The following is a 15,057-nucleotide window of genomic DNA, read 5'->3' on the forward strand; positions in this document are numbered from 1 at the left end:
ACTACGGCAGAACAATTCAACTCAGAAAATAAACAAAGCAGGAGCAGATTATGAAATGAAGCCAATATCCATGAGTCTGTGCTGATTTTAATATGTGACTGAATAAATACGTGGACGCAAATGAACAAATCTCCCCATGCAGAATAATTCCAGGTCAATTGTGTTGATCTGACCTCATGGGAGTTGTTTAAATTCACATTTTTGAAATGTGCCCTGCCCATGGTGACTTCCTTCCCACGAGTGAGGTGCAGAAAGCAGAGGGAAGAGCTGCTTCTCCCCAAGACACCTCCCCACCATATCACCTCGCCCAGGCGCTCAGGGCCGCTTCCAGCAGTCATCAGTCACATGGAGAGCATGAGCCTTCGATAATGTGACTAGGATACTTTACTTGTGTGGCCTTCCTCCTGATCCTCCACCCCCCCCCCCAAAAAAAAAAAACCCTGGTGAGAGAAGTAACAGATGTATCTAAGAGACAGGCACGCTCAAACTACCCTAGCAGCATTCCTCCGATCCACCTGTCAACATCATCAAAAGGGAAAGCTCAGCCATTTTCCTGGCCACAGGGAGCCTGCGGTGTCCCCAGCATGATCCTGGAACAGCCAAAGGACGTGAAATAAAAACTGAGAGCATCCGAAGCTGTGGACTGCAGGTAGCACGAACTGACTGGCCCAGTCATCATGATGCACGATGGAAGTGGGGTGTGGAGAATAGGGGGAGCACTATACACTCCTCTGCGAGTTCTACAGTGAAGTTTTATCTAAATATTCAAGCAGAGTCTGTTGCATATCTCATATTAATACGAGAGATGACCATGAGGCCAGAAAAGAAGGGTAAGGTCCTCAACTCTTGGTGCACACACCATGAGTGAGCTCGTCTGACCCCAGGCACTGAGGGCTGCCCCTGGTTGCCGCTCCGGTTCCCTGCTGCAATGGTCGTGCTGTCTTGCAGGCTGAATGGGAGCTACGAAGCTCTGAAGGGTGGCAGCACCATTGAGGCCATGGAGGACTTCACCGGGGGCGTGGCAGAGAACTTCCTAACCAGAGATGCTCCAGAGAATTTCTACGAGATTCTTGAGAAAGCTTTGAAGAGGGGCTCCTTGCTGGGCTGCTCCATTGATGTAAGTTTGCATCACTCTTCACACACTGGCTTTCTTCCCAGGGTGCAGAGGGGCTGTAGGGCAACTCCAGGAGCCCTGGCCACCCTAAGGGCAGGGAATGACCACGGTGGGGAGGGTCCATGCTGATTTCTGCAGATTAAAACACTTGTTCTTAGTTAATAGTCTCCAAGTCACTCACATAGGCTATTCTTGCTCTGCAGGTGGAGCGATCCCAAGATGTACAAAGGCACATTGTCTCTCTCTCCCCACAACTTCCTGTCTTTCTCTCTCCATCACTTCCTATGCTGTCTTCTACAGCCCCACCACAAGTCCCTTTACACTTCTCTCTCTCTCTTTTTAAGTATTTATTTATTTTTATTGGAAAGGCAGATATACAGAGAGGAGGAGAGACAGAAAAGAAGATCTTTCATGCATCGATTCATTCCCCAAGCAGCCACAACAGCCAGAGCTGAATTGAGCTGAAGCCCAGAGCCTCTTCCGGGTCTCCCACACAGGTGCAGGATTCCAAGGCTTTCCCAGGCCACAAGCAGAAAGCTGGATGGGAAGCAAGGTTGCTGACATTAGAATCGGTGCCCATATGGGATTCCAGGTGTGCAAGGTGCGGGTGTGCAACTGCTAGGCTATCGAGCCGGGCTCCCTTTGCACTTCTCTTATCACTCAGACAGCCACACTTATCCACACAGAAACATAGGGGTAGACGGCTTTCATTTTCCTAAAACGGAAGTCTTCAATAGAGTTTTCTCAAATTTGGTTTTTTTTATTTCATACATTGTGAAAATACATCACACCAACTGATAAAAATCAAATAGCAGTTTTCCAATTACCTCTTGCAAATTAATGCACAGGTGCAATTTCACCTCAACTATGCTTTTGGAATTTATTCATATTTTCTCTTTTGCTAACAAATTATCCTCCACACTTTCAAATTTGTGACACAGAGCCACATGTTAGGTGCTCACCTACTTCTCAGTATCTCGTTGGTATATGTAATTGTCTCTCATGCTATTCCTCATGTCAGTAAGAGTCAAATTGCTCTGTCTTGGGGACAGAAAAATGAAGTCTTCTCTGGAATCCGTGCTATGATCGAGGGTTCGCCCACCCTTGGAGGAAACTGGCCTTGCTGTCACTGATGGACATTCTAGAGGTGTCCTGTGTACCCAATTTCAGTGGCCCACGCGTGTGGTCAGCACCTGAGGGAGCAGGAGGCACTGGTGGGTGTGTTGGGGCTGGGCGTGGAGCTGAGTTGTCTTAGCCAGTGGCTCTGACCCTGTTTATCCTGTTTTAGACCAGAAACGCTGCCGAATCCGAGGCGCGGACACCTTTTGGTCTGATTAGGGGCCACGCCTACACTGTAACTGGGATCGACCAGGTAGGTGAGCAGAACCGCTGTTACAGGGTACGAAAGAGATGTGGCAATGCCGCCCCCTCCTGCATGCATCAGGGCATAGCAACCTGGACCAACTCATTTTAGAGGTTTCCTCTGAGAGAGGCAAACTGGAATTCAAAACAGAAGAGAGTGGGCGTGAGAGCTGTGTGATTCCATCATGGCACCACTTCTTTAGCAGGTTTGGGAGCCCAGTGTTATGTCTTTGTTCTTTTCTTTCCCAGTCCCCTATCAGTCCCGAGTTAGGATTTTCCAAAGAAGCAGCGCTAGCAGCAGGTGTACTGGGTGGACTTGGACCCGCACTTACAGAGGCAGGGCGAAGGGCCGCGGGCAGCCCCTGGAGGCTGAGGTCCAGGGAAGCCCCTGGTTTACTTCTAGTCCCAACCTGAAGAGAAGCCCAAGAACCAGGATGGTCAAACAGAAGACCAGAAAACCCCATGTCCCATTCCATCAGTGGGCCAAAAGAAGAGTTCTCCTGGCCTCCGTCTTTTTGTTCAAGAGAGCAAGACGAGGCCTGTCCACGCAGGACAGGCAGCTGGCCTCTGCCAACTGGAACTCAATTCCATCTAGGAGCAGCCTTGTGGACGTGAGCAGAATCAACTGCTAAGCAGGTGTCTGGGCACTCCCCTGGCCTAGTGTGGCAGACACACAATATGAACCACCACAAGTGGGTTCTCTACGGCTGTCATCAAAGCGGCCACCCAGACCCCAGAAAGCACCTCACTGACTTTGCTGCAAGTGCTGGTTTGGGGAGGCATGGTGAGGGACCTGAGGGAGAGAGAAAGGAAAAGCATATGCTGCAAGAGGAAGGCAAGATCTGAAGTTTTCACCCAGTCCTTCTGAACCCCCACCTGTAAGCTCAGCACCAGGCCCGGAGGCTGCCCCTGCCGGTGCCACAGCCCTCCTGGGTGTGCCTCAAGCCCTGGGTGGGGGCGGGGAAACACAGGTGCCTCTGCTGTCCCACCACAGCCCACAGGTTAAGTGATATGTTCTGTATGTGAGGGGAGTAAGAAACCCTAGGAGACCCCATCTGCTTCCCTCCTCACTGGCTGGATTCTCCAAGATAGAACTTCAGTCACTTGTGTTGATGCTTTTGGTCCTTCGTGCCTGGCGACACAGGCCTTGCCGATCACTCCCTTGAGAAGATGTGCGATCTGGGGATAGATCCTTTAAAACATTCTTTCATTGGTTCAACAGTGCCCTCCTATCACTTCAGTTCAGTTGTTTCTTCCACCTTCAAGGAACGTATTTCCAATCAATGAGCTCCCTCGGCGGGGAGCTACAAGCTATATCTCGGGCTCTGGAGAGCTGACATTGTCTGAATTATTTTTATACATTGGAAATACAGACTAAGCCAAATGCAAGAAGACTAAGCATTATGATAGTCGAAGTTTCTGGTTAGTCGATAGATGGAAGTCTCATTTCCCTTCTCTCGCATCCGAAATCTTTCTCAACTGCATTGGCCTTGTCTTGTGCCAGGGCACAGCAGGAGGGCATGGCTGAACTGACTTTGTTCCCTGGCTCAAGAGTTATCAAGATCAAGCACAAACCTTCACTTGATACCCAAGTGAAAGGGGACTATTAGATTTAGAAGACAGAAATTTTCTTTATCCTTGCTGTTATTTAAGTTCTTTATTAACAGACTTATTTTATTATTGGCTGCCATGGCTGAGGCTGCACCTGGGTGAAGCCAGGAACCAAGAATTCCATCCAGATCCCCCAAGTCATGAGTCAACTTCTACTGCTTTCTTGGGCACATCAGCAGGGAGCTGGATTGGAAGAGGAAGGAGCAGCCAGGATTGGACCTGGCACTCACGTATGGGATGAACCTGCACTTCCATTTGGGATGTCTGCACGGCAAGCTGTGGCTTATCCCGCTATACCACAATGGCAGCCCCAAGGATGGCTCTGCCCTCCTAAGCTGTAAGTGGGGACACTCTAACAAATAGGCCCTAAGGGGTTCTAGTTTACGGAAAATGACTCATTTGTGTGAAGATTTACATGAACTCATGCCTAGACTCTGCTTCCCAGATGTGACAAAGCCACTCTGAAGTGATCATTAAAGCATCGTTGGAAACACCAGCAACGATGGCCCATGGGAATTACAACAGTGCGAGTGCTGGTTAAGAACTGATGAATTATGCTTGGTGTGGTATTCTAGTGGCTAAAGTTCTTGCCTTGCATGCACCGAAATCCCATATGGGCGCCGGTTCTAATCCCAGCTGCCCTATTTCCCACCCAGTTCCCCACTTGTGACCTGGGAAAGCAGTTGAGGATAACCCAAAGCCTTGAGACCCTGCACCTACATGGGAGACCTGGAAGAAGTTCCTCCTCTTGGCTTTGGATTGGTTCAGCTCCAGCTGTTGTAGCCACCTAAGAAGTGAATCAGCAGATGGAAGATTTTTCCCTCTTTCTCTCCTCTTTGTAGATTTGATTTTCCAATTATATATATATATATATGTAGATACATACATATAATTAGAATATGTGTACATGTATATTATATATGTATATATGTGTGTATATATAAATGTACATATATTCATATATATAAAGAACTGATGAGCTTTTATCTGTCCTCGGAATTGTGCTAGCTCTGGATACAGAGGAACCATCCTGGAGACTAAAGATAGAGAGGTGTCCTGTCCCTGCCTTATGGGTCATTTCACATTTCCCTGATGCTTTTCCCTTCAGGTAAACTTTCGTGGTCAGAAAGTGGAACTCATCAGAGTCCGGAACCCCTGGGGCCATGTCGAGTGGAACGGGTCCTGGAGCGACAGGTCAGTCACCTTGTGCCATCTCTCCAGCTGGTTCCACGCGTGTGGGGTCAGAACTGTCTTGTGCGAAGCTGTGAGGGAGGTGTGGCTTGTCTGTAATTCTCCCTGGCTCCCACGCTGCATTGGAGGTAGCCTCTCTTTCTCCTTTTTGGGACCCTGGGTCCAGTGACTGTTGAACCTCTCAAGAAATATTTTTAGACCAGCTCTGTTGAACTGTCACATAACTGTACATATGTCAATGAATGAGTTACGTTCCATGGAAACGGTTTATATCTCCGTGATGCTGTCAAAGGCTTTATCTAGTTATAGGTAATTCCCATAAGAGGTGTGTGTGTTTGGGGAGTAGTGACTTGGCAAGGAGTATCTGCAGTACTGATATCCCTGAAATAGTCAAGTCGGGTGGGCAGTTAAGAGGTTTGTCTCTGATGGTCACTGACCCTGCCGGAGGCTCCTTGGCCCAGCAGAGACAGAAGTAGAATTGGAAATTCATGTCTTGCAATTAATTAACCTGAGTCATTTGGCTCCCAGTTACAAAGAAAAGTTTGTCTCTGTTGAATTTCTCCACTGTCCCTTGGTAAGCTGCTCCAGTGATTGGGAATCAAGGACATTTGGGCATGTGTGTGGCCAGGCCACTGGGTGGGAGCTGTCCCTCTGCATCCCCTGTCTTTGGTTCTGGCAGTCCTTCCTTGCCCTCAACCCATGGTTTATGGGGCTTTGGGAGCCCTGAAATTAGCATAAAATTGGGGTGAAATTGAGCTGGTGTGTGTGTGCTCAGACCTAAGAAAGCCCCCCTGGTCCCCACACATCACTCTGGTAACTGTTTTGTGAACCATACCCTAGTGTGGAAGCAGAGGCTACAGGTGCACCTCTCCAACTGCTGGCATCTGCTGGCATCTCCATCCAGGCTCTGGTGCCCATCCTCCCTTATCTCAACCTTGGCTTCCATCTCCTCAGAACCCAAGGACTGGGGATTAGTGTAGGCCATACCTATGTGGAAGGAGAGGAGGGACCAGCCAACCTCTCCTGATAGAAACAGAAAGAACTGGAAACCACTGTGGCAAAGACCATGTGATGTCATAAGATGGACCATACCCCTCATTATAACAGGAACACAGCTGTTTCCCCTTCTCTCCACAGTTTCCCTAGAGGCAGAAGGAAAGAGAAAGCTTTGGGTCTGGAGGTCAAGTGTGGACAGACACTTGGCTCCTCCCACACAGCCTCCAGGTTGCTATGGCACCTGTTGTAGGAGAGCAGCATAGAAACTTGTTTGGGCTGCTGTGTGGATGATCTGCACTGGAGCCATTTAGAACACCTCTTAAGTCACAGCACTGGTATGGTTTGATTAGAACTCGCAGTAAACTGTGAAGGCCTGAGCTGTGGACTGAGGGTACTGAGAGGTAGAGACTTGTCTAATGATGGCATCTAAGAGATGGGCCTAGGCCATGGCAAGAGTGTCCTTGGAAGACATTTCTCAAGAAGATTGGTTACAAAAACACTGAGATGAGTATGCTCTGCTTCCCAGCAAGTGGCGGTCCTTCATGAACACTCTGTCATGCCATCCTCTGGCTTCCCAAGATGGCTGAACCCACTAGTCTACCAGTCTCAGCGTGTGAACCCCAAGCCTACGAGTCAGGATGGCTTCCTGGGGACTCTGGAATAGCACCAGTTCTGGAGTTCTTGGCTGTATGAGCCTCCTGGAGGGATGTTCCTGCCAAGTTCTTCACTTAGATTTCTTGCACTCACCACCCTCGCCAGCACCGAAGATGAGGCTAAGGTGTAGCTGGTCGGTGGGCCTACCTGAGTCCTTCATGTCCATGGAACCAACCTCATAGAATCCTGCCTGACTTCTCAGCAAGCTCAGGTAAAGAAAGTGCTTGGCACGTAAAACACCAAGCATGGGCAGTGTCAGCTTATAAACTGGGCCATGTTGGAATGCTGGAATCCAGAACAAGAGTCAGTCAGCCTGGGTTCCCACAGAGCTCTCCAGTAACTCCTTTGGCATTCAACTCTGTCCATGATAATCTTGTACATGGAAGATCAGATGGCCCTGCAGCACCTGAGCAGCCCTCATGCTTGGGAGCCTCAATCTCTGTGTCCCTGGAGTATTTCAGGGGCCCAGCGAGTAGTTAAGGAGCAGGACTTATTCCCTACAAAAATCCATGCCAATGCTCCAAGGCATGACAGCCCCTCACATTGAGGCTGTTCTCTGTGACCTTGCCCTAAACATTGCTTTGTTTGCTCCTAGCTCTCCCGAGTGGCGCTCTGTCAACCTGGCTGAGCAAAAGCGCCTGTGCCACATGGCTCTAGATGATGGAGAATTCTGGTAAGGTACCCCACCCCTCTCTTTTTTCACTTCTGCATTGAGTGTCCAGCAGGTACAAGTGTACCTTACCTTCCTGAAGTGAATGAAGCACCATTCTCCTTCATCCCCCACGGTCTTCCTTCCATCCTTCATCAACAATCTACCTTAACCCTTCTCCCCCCAATACACATACCCATTCACTCAGTACAGCGGAAAAATTAGTGTGAGGTATGCTTTGGGTGAGTTTATGCAAGAGTCCTGGGAATCAGTGCCATGCATAAGGGAGGTGCTGGGACCACTGGTCCCAAACCCAATCTCCCTCCTCCAGCCTCCTCATCATCCAAGTTTTCACGGTTAATTTGAGGACGGACAGCCCTGCTGTCTGCTCTGTGTGCCTCCTTCATGCCCAGCAATGGCAGGGACCTTTGAAAGCAGCTACGGCGGGGGCATCTAAAACAGACACCTGAGCGGGAAGTAAACCTTCCTTCTCTGGGGCTGAATGCTTCCATGTACCTGGACACTCTCGATGGGTGTCTGTCCTTGGGGGTCTCTCCATCTTCATTCTTCCTGTTTGGGATCCAGAAGCAGTTAGATCCCTCCACCCTGAAAGCCCACACAGTGTTGATTTCTCGCTATGCTGCATTTCATGCGCTCCCAGTCAAACCATGCCTGAGCACAGGTCTTTTCAGTAACTTTTTTTTTAAGTACAAAAGCAAATCCACAACACACTTGCATTCCAGCTTTTTCCATCTGTTACTTTTTACAGCGTTACAGTTGTCTTAGTCTGTTCATCATCATACTGATACATCATACTACTGGTACATCATACTACCATGGATTTTGCTTTATAATGGCCAGTTTATTTCTCAAGGTACTGGAGTGTCCAAGCCCAAGACCCTGGCAGACTCAGTGTCTGGTAAGGGATTGCTTGGCTCCATGGGTGACCCTGCCCTGGTAGAAGCTCTCTCCAGCCCTTTTTTAAGAGCATTAATCCCACTCAGGAGGGTTCCACCCTCATGATTTAATCGTTCCCTCCCTACCCCCTTTCTAGCTCCCTCGCTGGAGCTGAGCTTCAGCCTAAGAATTCTGAGAGGAGACAAAACCTTCAGACCATAGCAGCAGGTGCCAGATGTGCCAACTATTTTGCCACTATAGAATGTGGGCACACATTTTTCAACGCTATACTTCTTTTTTTTCTAATTTTTATTAGAAAGTCATATTATACAGAGCTAGGAAGAGAGACTGAGAGAAAGATCTTCTGACTGTTGATTCACTTCTCAAGCAGCCGCAATACCTAAGTTGAGCCAATCTGAAGCCAGGAGCTAGGAGTCAGGAGCCTCTTTTGGGTCTCCCATGCAGGTGCAGGGCCCCAAGGTTTGGGGCCGTCCTCTGCTGCTTTCCCAGGCCACAAGCAGGGAGCTGGATGGGAACTGGGGTCACCAGGATTAGAACCAGCTTCCATATGGAATCCCGGCATGTGCAAGGCAATGATTTTAGCCACTAGGCTACCATGCCAGGCCCTAACCCTGATATTTCTACACACCTTCCAATTCCACTGCTAAGCAAACATCACATACTTTGGAAGGTTGTTGCCGTAGCCTCAGCCTTTGAGGCAACAGTGACTTGCAATGATACAAGCTGCTGTTACAATTAGACCCAAAAGCTGTAAAGATTCAGACACGCTCTATGTCTCATTGTTAGCAGTCCAACAAGGCTGAGCCTAGTCTGTGAGTTTCATTCGGTGATTAATGACCCAATGTCCTTCTACTGTGTGGTTCTACTATTTCCTGGGTCACATTGTCATCTAAAGGCAGCCAGCAGAAGAAAAATAAAAGGTCAAGTTTGGAAGGCTCCCCTGCTTTCTAAAAGCCTTGCCCTAGAGGTGAGACCTGTCACTGCTCACTCCCCACCTCTAAATGGAGGGAGCCAATAAAGTCCCTGACCCTCCGCTGGTGGGAGCTCACCATCTCTGTCTCATGAACCATGAAGTTCCCAGAAATCTGCAGTTTGCCATGCAAGATGTTGAATTAGAAATTATTGGCAAACTGAATTTGGATTTTGAGGAAAGAGGCTCTGGGTTGGAATCACACAAGAAAAATGAAAACTGCAAGTGAAACACTGAGGTCTGGAATGAGTTGCATCTCATGAGTTGTCATGAACAAGAAATAGAAGCCCTAAAATTTGAGAGAGGCTACCTGAGGTTACAGTTGATCTGGGACAGATGGAAAAAGAAGTTGGGCAGAGGAAACCAGGAAATCCACAGTGGGAGGTTGAGTGAAGGAGAGTGCCCTGGTTGGTGCACCTGACCCAAAGCAGGTGCACCTCACGCCTGGGTTTGGAGCTGCCAAAGTGATGCATGGTGTCCTTTTACCAGAATTCTGTGTATGGAGCCCCTCTTCCTGTTTATTCCAAAGTCCATCATGGCTCCTTTCCATTTCCAACTCTCTCCTCTCCCTTCACTTATAAACCCGACATGTCATCCGGGGCTTTCACCCCTTTTCCTCCTACCTGAAAGAGAAAAGCCTCTCTTAATTCACTCAAGCTACCGACCTGTTTCTTCCCTCCACTCTAGAGCAAAACTTCTGCTATCCTGCTTCTTGCCTTTCCTGACCCTGATCAACCAAGGTGTGTACCCCCACCCCATCCCACTGGCCCTGCTTTTCTCAAGGTCACCACCAACTTCCATTGGCTAAGTCTGACATCTTGATCTATCAGCAGCAGGTGACCTGGTGCTCCTTTTCAAGGTCGTGTCCTCATCCTTTCTTGCCTTCCCCCAATCCCTGCCTGTTACTGCTGAAGTATCCTAAGGATCTATCCAGAATCCCTTTCCTCACTGTCTACTCACATTCTTCAGATGATCTCATTGGATGCCATGACACCGACAATTCCCATGTCTATAGCCTCAGCTCTCTAGAATTTCACATTCATATATTCAACCTCCCACTCAAAATCTTCCCCTGAATATCCAGTATCCAATAGATCAACAAGTCCAAATCTACCTCCTGAGCTTCTCCTTCAACCTCCTTCACCATAGCCAGCCTCATCTCCATCCTTCTGATAGCTCAAGCTGACATCTCAATTTCTTGCATTGCTCCTTCCTCACATCCAGTCCAGTGACAAGTCCTCTGGAATTCCCACTATGTTATGATCAGAATGTAGCCTGAGTGTGTCCTTCCAGAGACTCTTGTGTTGGAAACTTTAAGAGGTGGAGCCTAGTGGGAGGTGGCTAGATCAGAGGAGGTGCCTTGATACAGCCTTCAAGGAAGCCTGCTTAGTTCCCCCTGGAGCAGGCTGTTATACAGAGAGCAAGGCCGGCTCCTGCATCCTTTCTGCTTCCTGTCTTAACAGGTGACTTCCCTCTTCCTCATGTTCATGGCATGCTCCCTGCCATGTTGTGACATAGCCAGTAGGCCTTCATAGAGGCCTGACCCAGGGAGCCCCTGAGATTGGACTTTGACATCCAAAACTGTGAGATATGCCACTCTTTTTTTTATACATCACACAATCTCAAGTATTTGTATCGCAACAGAAAACAATGCAAGACATGGTCTCAATTCTGGCCATGGCTCACTGCCGCCTGGGCTGCCACGCTACCCTGAACCATCTTTGCCTCTTACCTGAATCATAGAATTAACCTTTAGCAGGTCTTCCTGCTTCTCGCTACACCCTGACGTCTGTTCTCAATGTAGCAGCTGTGGACCTCTGAACACCTTCTCCTGGCTTCCGGTCTTCTCAGGGCCACAGCACAAATCCCTACATCTCCTGACCTACCACTCCTCCTGGCCTTACTCCCTACTGATGCCTAATGCCTCATTGGCATCCTGAGCACCTTAGGGCCTTGCTCCCTGTCTGCCCGGAGTCACTCTGCCCCATCCTCAAGGATTCAAGTCTCCAAGGAACACATGCTTAAGCCATCAGGCCTTCCCTTAACTCCTTCTTTAACTCCTCTAATTTCCAACTCCTGCACGCCCGTCCTCCAGCGTGACTTAACTCTTCTCTGCAGCCCTTTTGTCATCAATCTTTATTTTTTGCATCTTTAATGTACCATGTTTGGTTACTGTCTTTGTCTTTTCCTTCTCCTCCAACCTTGAGGACAAGCATCAGATGACGGAACAAGTGAACGAATGGCGTCATCCCCATTTGCCCTCTGCACGCTGTGTTGCAGGATGGCGTTTGAGGATTTCAAGACCCACTTTGACAAGGTGGAGATCTGCAATCTCACCCCAGATGCCCTGGAGGAAGATGTGCTGCACAAGTGGGAGGTGATTGTCCATCAAGGAAGCTGGGTGCGCGGCTCCACAGCTGGGGGCTGTCGCAATTTCCTGGGTGAGTCATCTTCCTGTCCCTTGGTCACAGCTAAGTGTCCTGTCCAACCCAGGGGCATCAGAAAGAATCAGGGCCAGGAAGGAGAAAGCTCAAAGCATGAATTAACAAGATTCCAAGGATGACAGGGAAAATAAGTTACAGAGGCTTAGTAGGAATTTGGGAAGAATCACTCAGGTAGACGACCTTGCTTCACCCCTCAACCTCAAGGGTTTTGGGCTTTTTGTAATTTGTTTTTTCCCTTTCATGAGTAATAGAGCAACTTACATCAGTTTAACAACAGAAAGGATGGATTGTTCTATATGACTGAAAAGCTCCCAGAAGTAGCATAGGCTTCAGGCGCAGTTCTATCAGGATTCCCACTCTCCCGCTGTCCTCTAGCTGGCTTTCTTTACAATCACAGAAGGACTGCTAGACACTCCCAAGGTTCCCTGAGTGCCCATCCATCTGTGTGCTGGGAGCTACTAAGGACATCATCCAGGAAGTATCCTCCACCTCCCTTCTGGTAGAAATTCCTAAAACCAATATTTCTTGGTGAACTCCAGAAGCAGATGGGCTTTGTTCAAATTTTCATGGGCAAGAGGGACTGACACAGCTCATTCTTTTTTTTTTTTAAAGATTTATTTTTATTATTTTTTATTGGAAAGGCAGATATACAGAGAGGAGAGACAGAGAGGAAGATCTTCCATCCGATGATTCATCGGCAACGGCCGATACTATGCCGATCCGAAGCCAGGAGCCTCTTCCGGGTCTCCCACGCGGGTGCAGGGTCCCAAAGCTTTGGGCCGTCCTCGACTGCTTTCCCGGGCCACAGGCAGGGAGCTGGAAAGGAAGCGGGGCTGCCGGGATTAGAACCGGAGCCCATATGGGATCCCGGGCGTGCAAGGCGAGGACTTAACCACTGCGCCACTGCGCCACTGCGCCGGGCCCAAGAGCTCATTCTTGAATTGGGAGTGAGATCAAACTTACACTGCACATGAATAAATGTCATGCTAAAGGGAAAAATAAAGTAAACTACCACAAACTTGAGCTGTCTAGGCCCCAAAGAATGTCATCACAAAGTTTTGTGAGAAATGGACTAATGGACAGTGGAAATGTCTGGGAAGGACACTGGGCATTGTTCCTAGGGGTTATGGAAAGTGAGGTAAGAGGGCTGATGGAAATGAAAGGAAAGATACTGCTTAGTTCAAGTTGGGAGCATCTGGCTGTAGTAGAGCACGGTGTGTGTGTGTGTGTGTGTGTGTGTGTGTGTGTGTGTGTGTGTGTGTGTGTGTGTGTGTGTAAGTCATCTCCCTCCTTTACATGGCAGATACCTTTTGGACCAATCCACAAATAAAACTCTCCCTGACTGAGACAGATGAAGGACAAGAGGAGTGCACGTTCCTTGTAGCCCTGATGCAGAAGGATCGAAGGAAACTCAAGAGATTTGGCGCTGACGTGCTGACTATTGGCTATGCCATTTACCAGGTAGGTGGGAGTCCAGGTGCCCCCAGTGTCTTCCATCTGAGCTCGCTGCTCTCAGTCTCAATACTTGCAACTCAATGACCAGTCTCCCCAAAATGTCTGAAAAGCCTGGCCTGATGCCCCTGCTCAGTCTAGCATTTCCCTCCCCCAATATTTTTCATTGCAGTGCCCTGACAAAGAAGAACACCTCAACAAAGATTTCTTCAGATACCACTCCTCCCAGGCCAGGAGCAAAACGTTCATCAACCTGCGGGAAGTGTCCGGCAGGTTCAGGCTGCCCCCTGGAGAGTACATCCTGATCCCCAGCACCTTTGAACCTCACCAGGAGGCTGATTTCTGCTTGAGAATCTTTTCGGAGAAGAAAGCCATTACTCGGTGAGGATCAGGAATGGGTGCCGTGAGTGGATCCTTCATCATGCTGTCCCTCTCTGCAAAGGGGTTGGGGACTGCTGGAGCCAAGGCCCCGTGGCTTCCTCCCTTCTACCTAAGAAATAAGGTAGCCTTTAAATTCACTTGCAAATGGGGTTCATTTCCACTTCAATTCTGCTCTTCCATACAGCAAACTATCCAACAATTGTTCTCTCCAGCTGCTCCCAGAACCCTGTCCCTAAGACACTCTAGGGTGTAGCTCTTTGTTTTCAGTCCCTAATACCAAGCAGTTTCCATGACCTGTTCTGGGCTGTTTACTTTTCATGCCTCTTGCGCTTACCTGCCGGGTCTGTGTCCTGCCAGAGGAGTTGCCCAGGCTCCTCCCCTCTCCCAATACAGATTTTGCGCACGCCAGGAGGTCCATGAGCTAGCCCTACTCAGTTCACTGCCTGTCCTAGCAGGAACAGTGGCTTTTCCTGACAGGCCTTCAACCCAAGCTGGTTCTTACTGTTGGATGTTTCAGCCCAGCCGTGGCTCGTCTATACCCACATACAGCTTACACATGGCTCAGTAGGGGCTGAGACCTAGCCTTGTCCGTCCTACATCTACCCTGGTCCTCCAGAGCACCAAATGGTGTTGGAGTCTAGCCCAGCTTGGTGCATCCAGTCCCAGTCCACACTTGTGCTAAGTGAGACTATAGCCGTATCCTGATCAGAACGCAGCCCCCATTCCAGCCCTGTGTTCCTTGGTGGGAACCTCCATCCCCAATTAGGGTGTCCCCTTAGCCCCATATATCACATGCATGCCAGTAGTTGCTCTGACTCAGCTTGGCACAGCCCCTCACCTGTCCCAGCCCTTGCCTTAGACACTGTATCTTGGCGTCCCTGGCTCAAGCAGACCAGTAGGTGCAAGAGCCTAGCTTGGCATGACCTGTGCTCCATCCTGGTTTCTAGTTTCACTTGTGGGCTAAGGTTTGCTCAGTCCTGCCTGGTACACCCCGTTCCATTACCAATCCACATGTTATCCAGCCACTAGAGCTACTTTGCCCAGCTTGTCTGACCCCCAGGTCTGGATCATGTGTTCACCAGCCCAAGCTATGATCCACCAGGGGCGTTTCCCAAGTTCCTCCACTTGACCCACTCCCAGACCCAGTTCTCATACATGCCATTGGGTTTTAGGCCAGTGTCCGGCATAGTCTAGCCTTCCTATTGGCCTTGTATGAGCTGGTGAACACTGCAGCCTGGCCCACCCTACACTCTAGTCAGGATGCACATTTGGGTGTTGCTGCCTTGACCAGTCCAGACTGTTATTGGTTCCTTTA

At 49.2% G+C, this 15,057-nt stretch overlaps 1 protein-coding gene across 3 annotated transcripts in view; it reads left to right on the forward strand.

Annotated features, from left to right (window-relative positions):
- The window catches only part of CAPN9 (calpain 9), a 42,750-nt gene that overhangs the window by 16,151 nt on the left and 11,542 nt on the right, over nt 1–15,057 (forward strand). For 2 of the 3 annotated variants that reach the window (XM_040967855.1, XM_040967857.1), the window contains 7 exons: nt 949–1,117; nt 2,403–2,486; nt 5,196–5,281; nt 7,524–7,601; nt 11,746–11,906; nt 13,213–13,370; nt 13,534–13,742. In XM_040967855.1, the coding sequence (XP_040823789.1) occupies nt 949–1,117; nt 2,403–2,486; nt 5,196–5,281; nt 7,524–7,601; nt 11,746–11,906; nt 13,213–13,370; nt 13,534–13,742 (945 nt within the window). The remainder of the gene's footprint in view (nt 1–948; nt 1,118–2,402; nt 2,487–5,195; nt 5,282–7,523; nt 7,602–11,745; nt 11,907–13,212; nt 13,371–13,533; nt 13,743–15,057) is intronic. The other variant, XM_040967856.1, reaches the window with a different exon arrangement.

Source organism: Ochotona curzoniae, unplaced genomic scaffold (assembly GCF_017591425.1).
Source record: "Ochotona curzoniae isolate NIBS_2020 unplaced genomic scaffold, NIBS_Ocur_1.0 scaffold_4683, whole genome shotgun sequence".
Classification (NCBI taxonomy): domain Eukaryota; kingdom Metazoa; phylum Chordata; class Mammalia; order Lagomorpha; family Ochotonidae; genus Ochotona; species Ochotona curzoniae.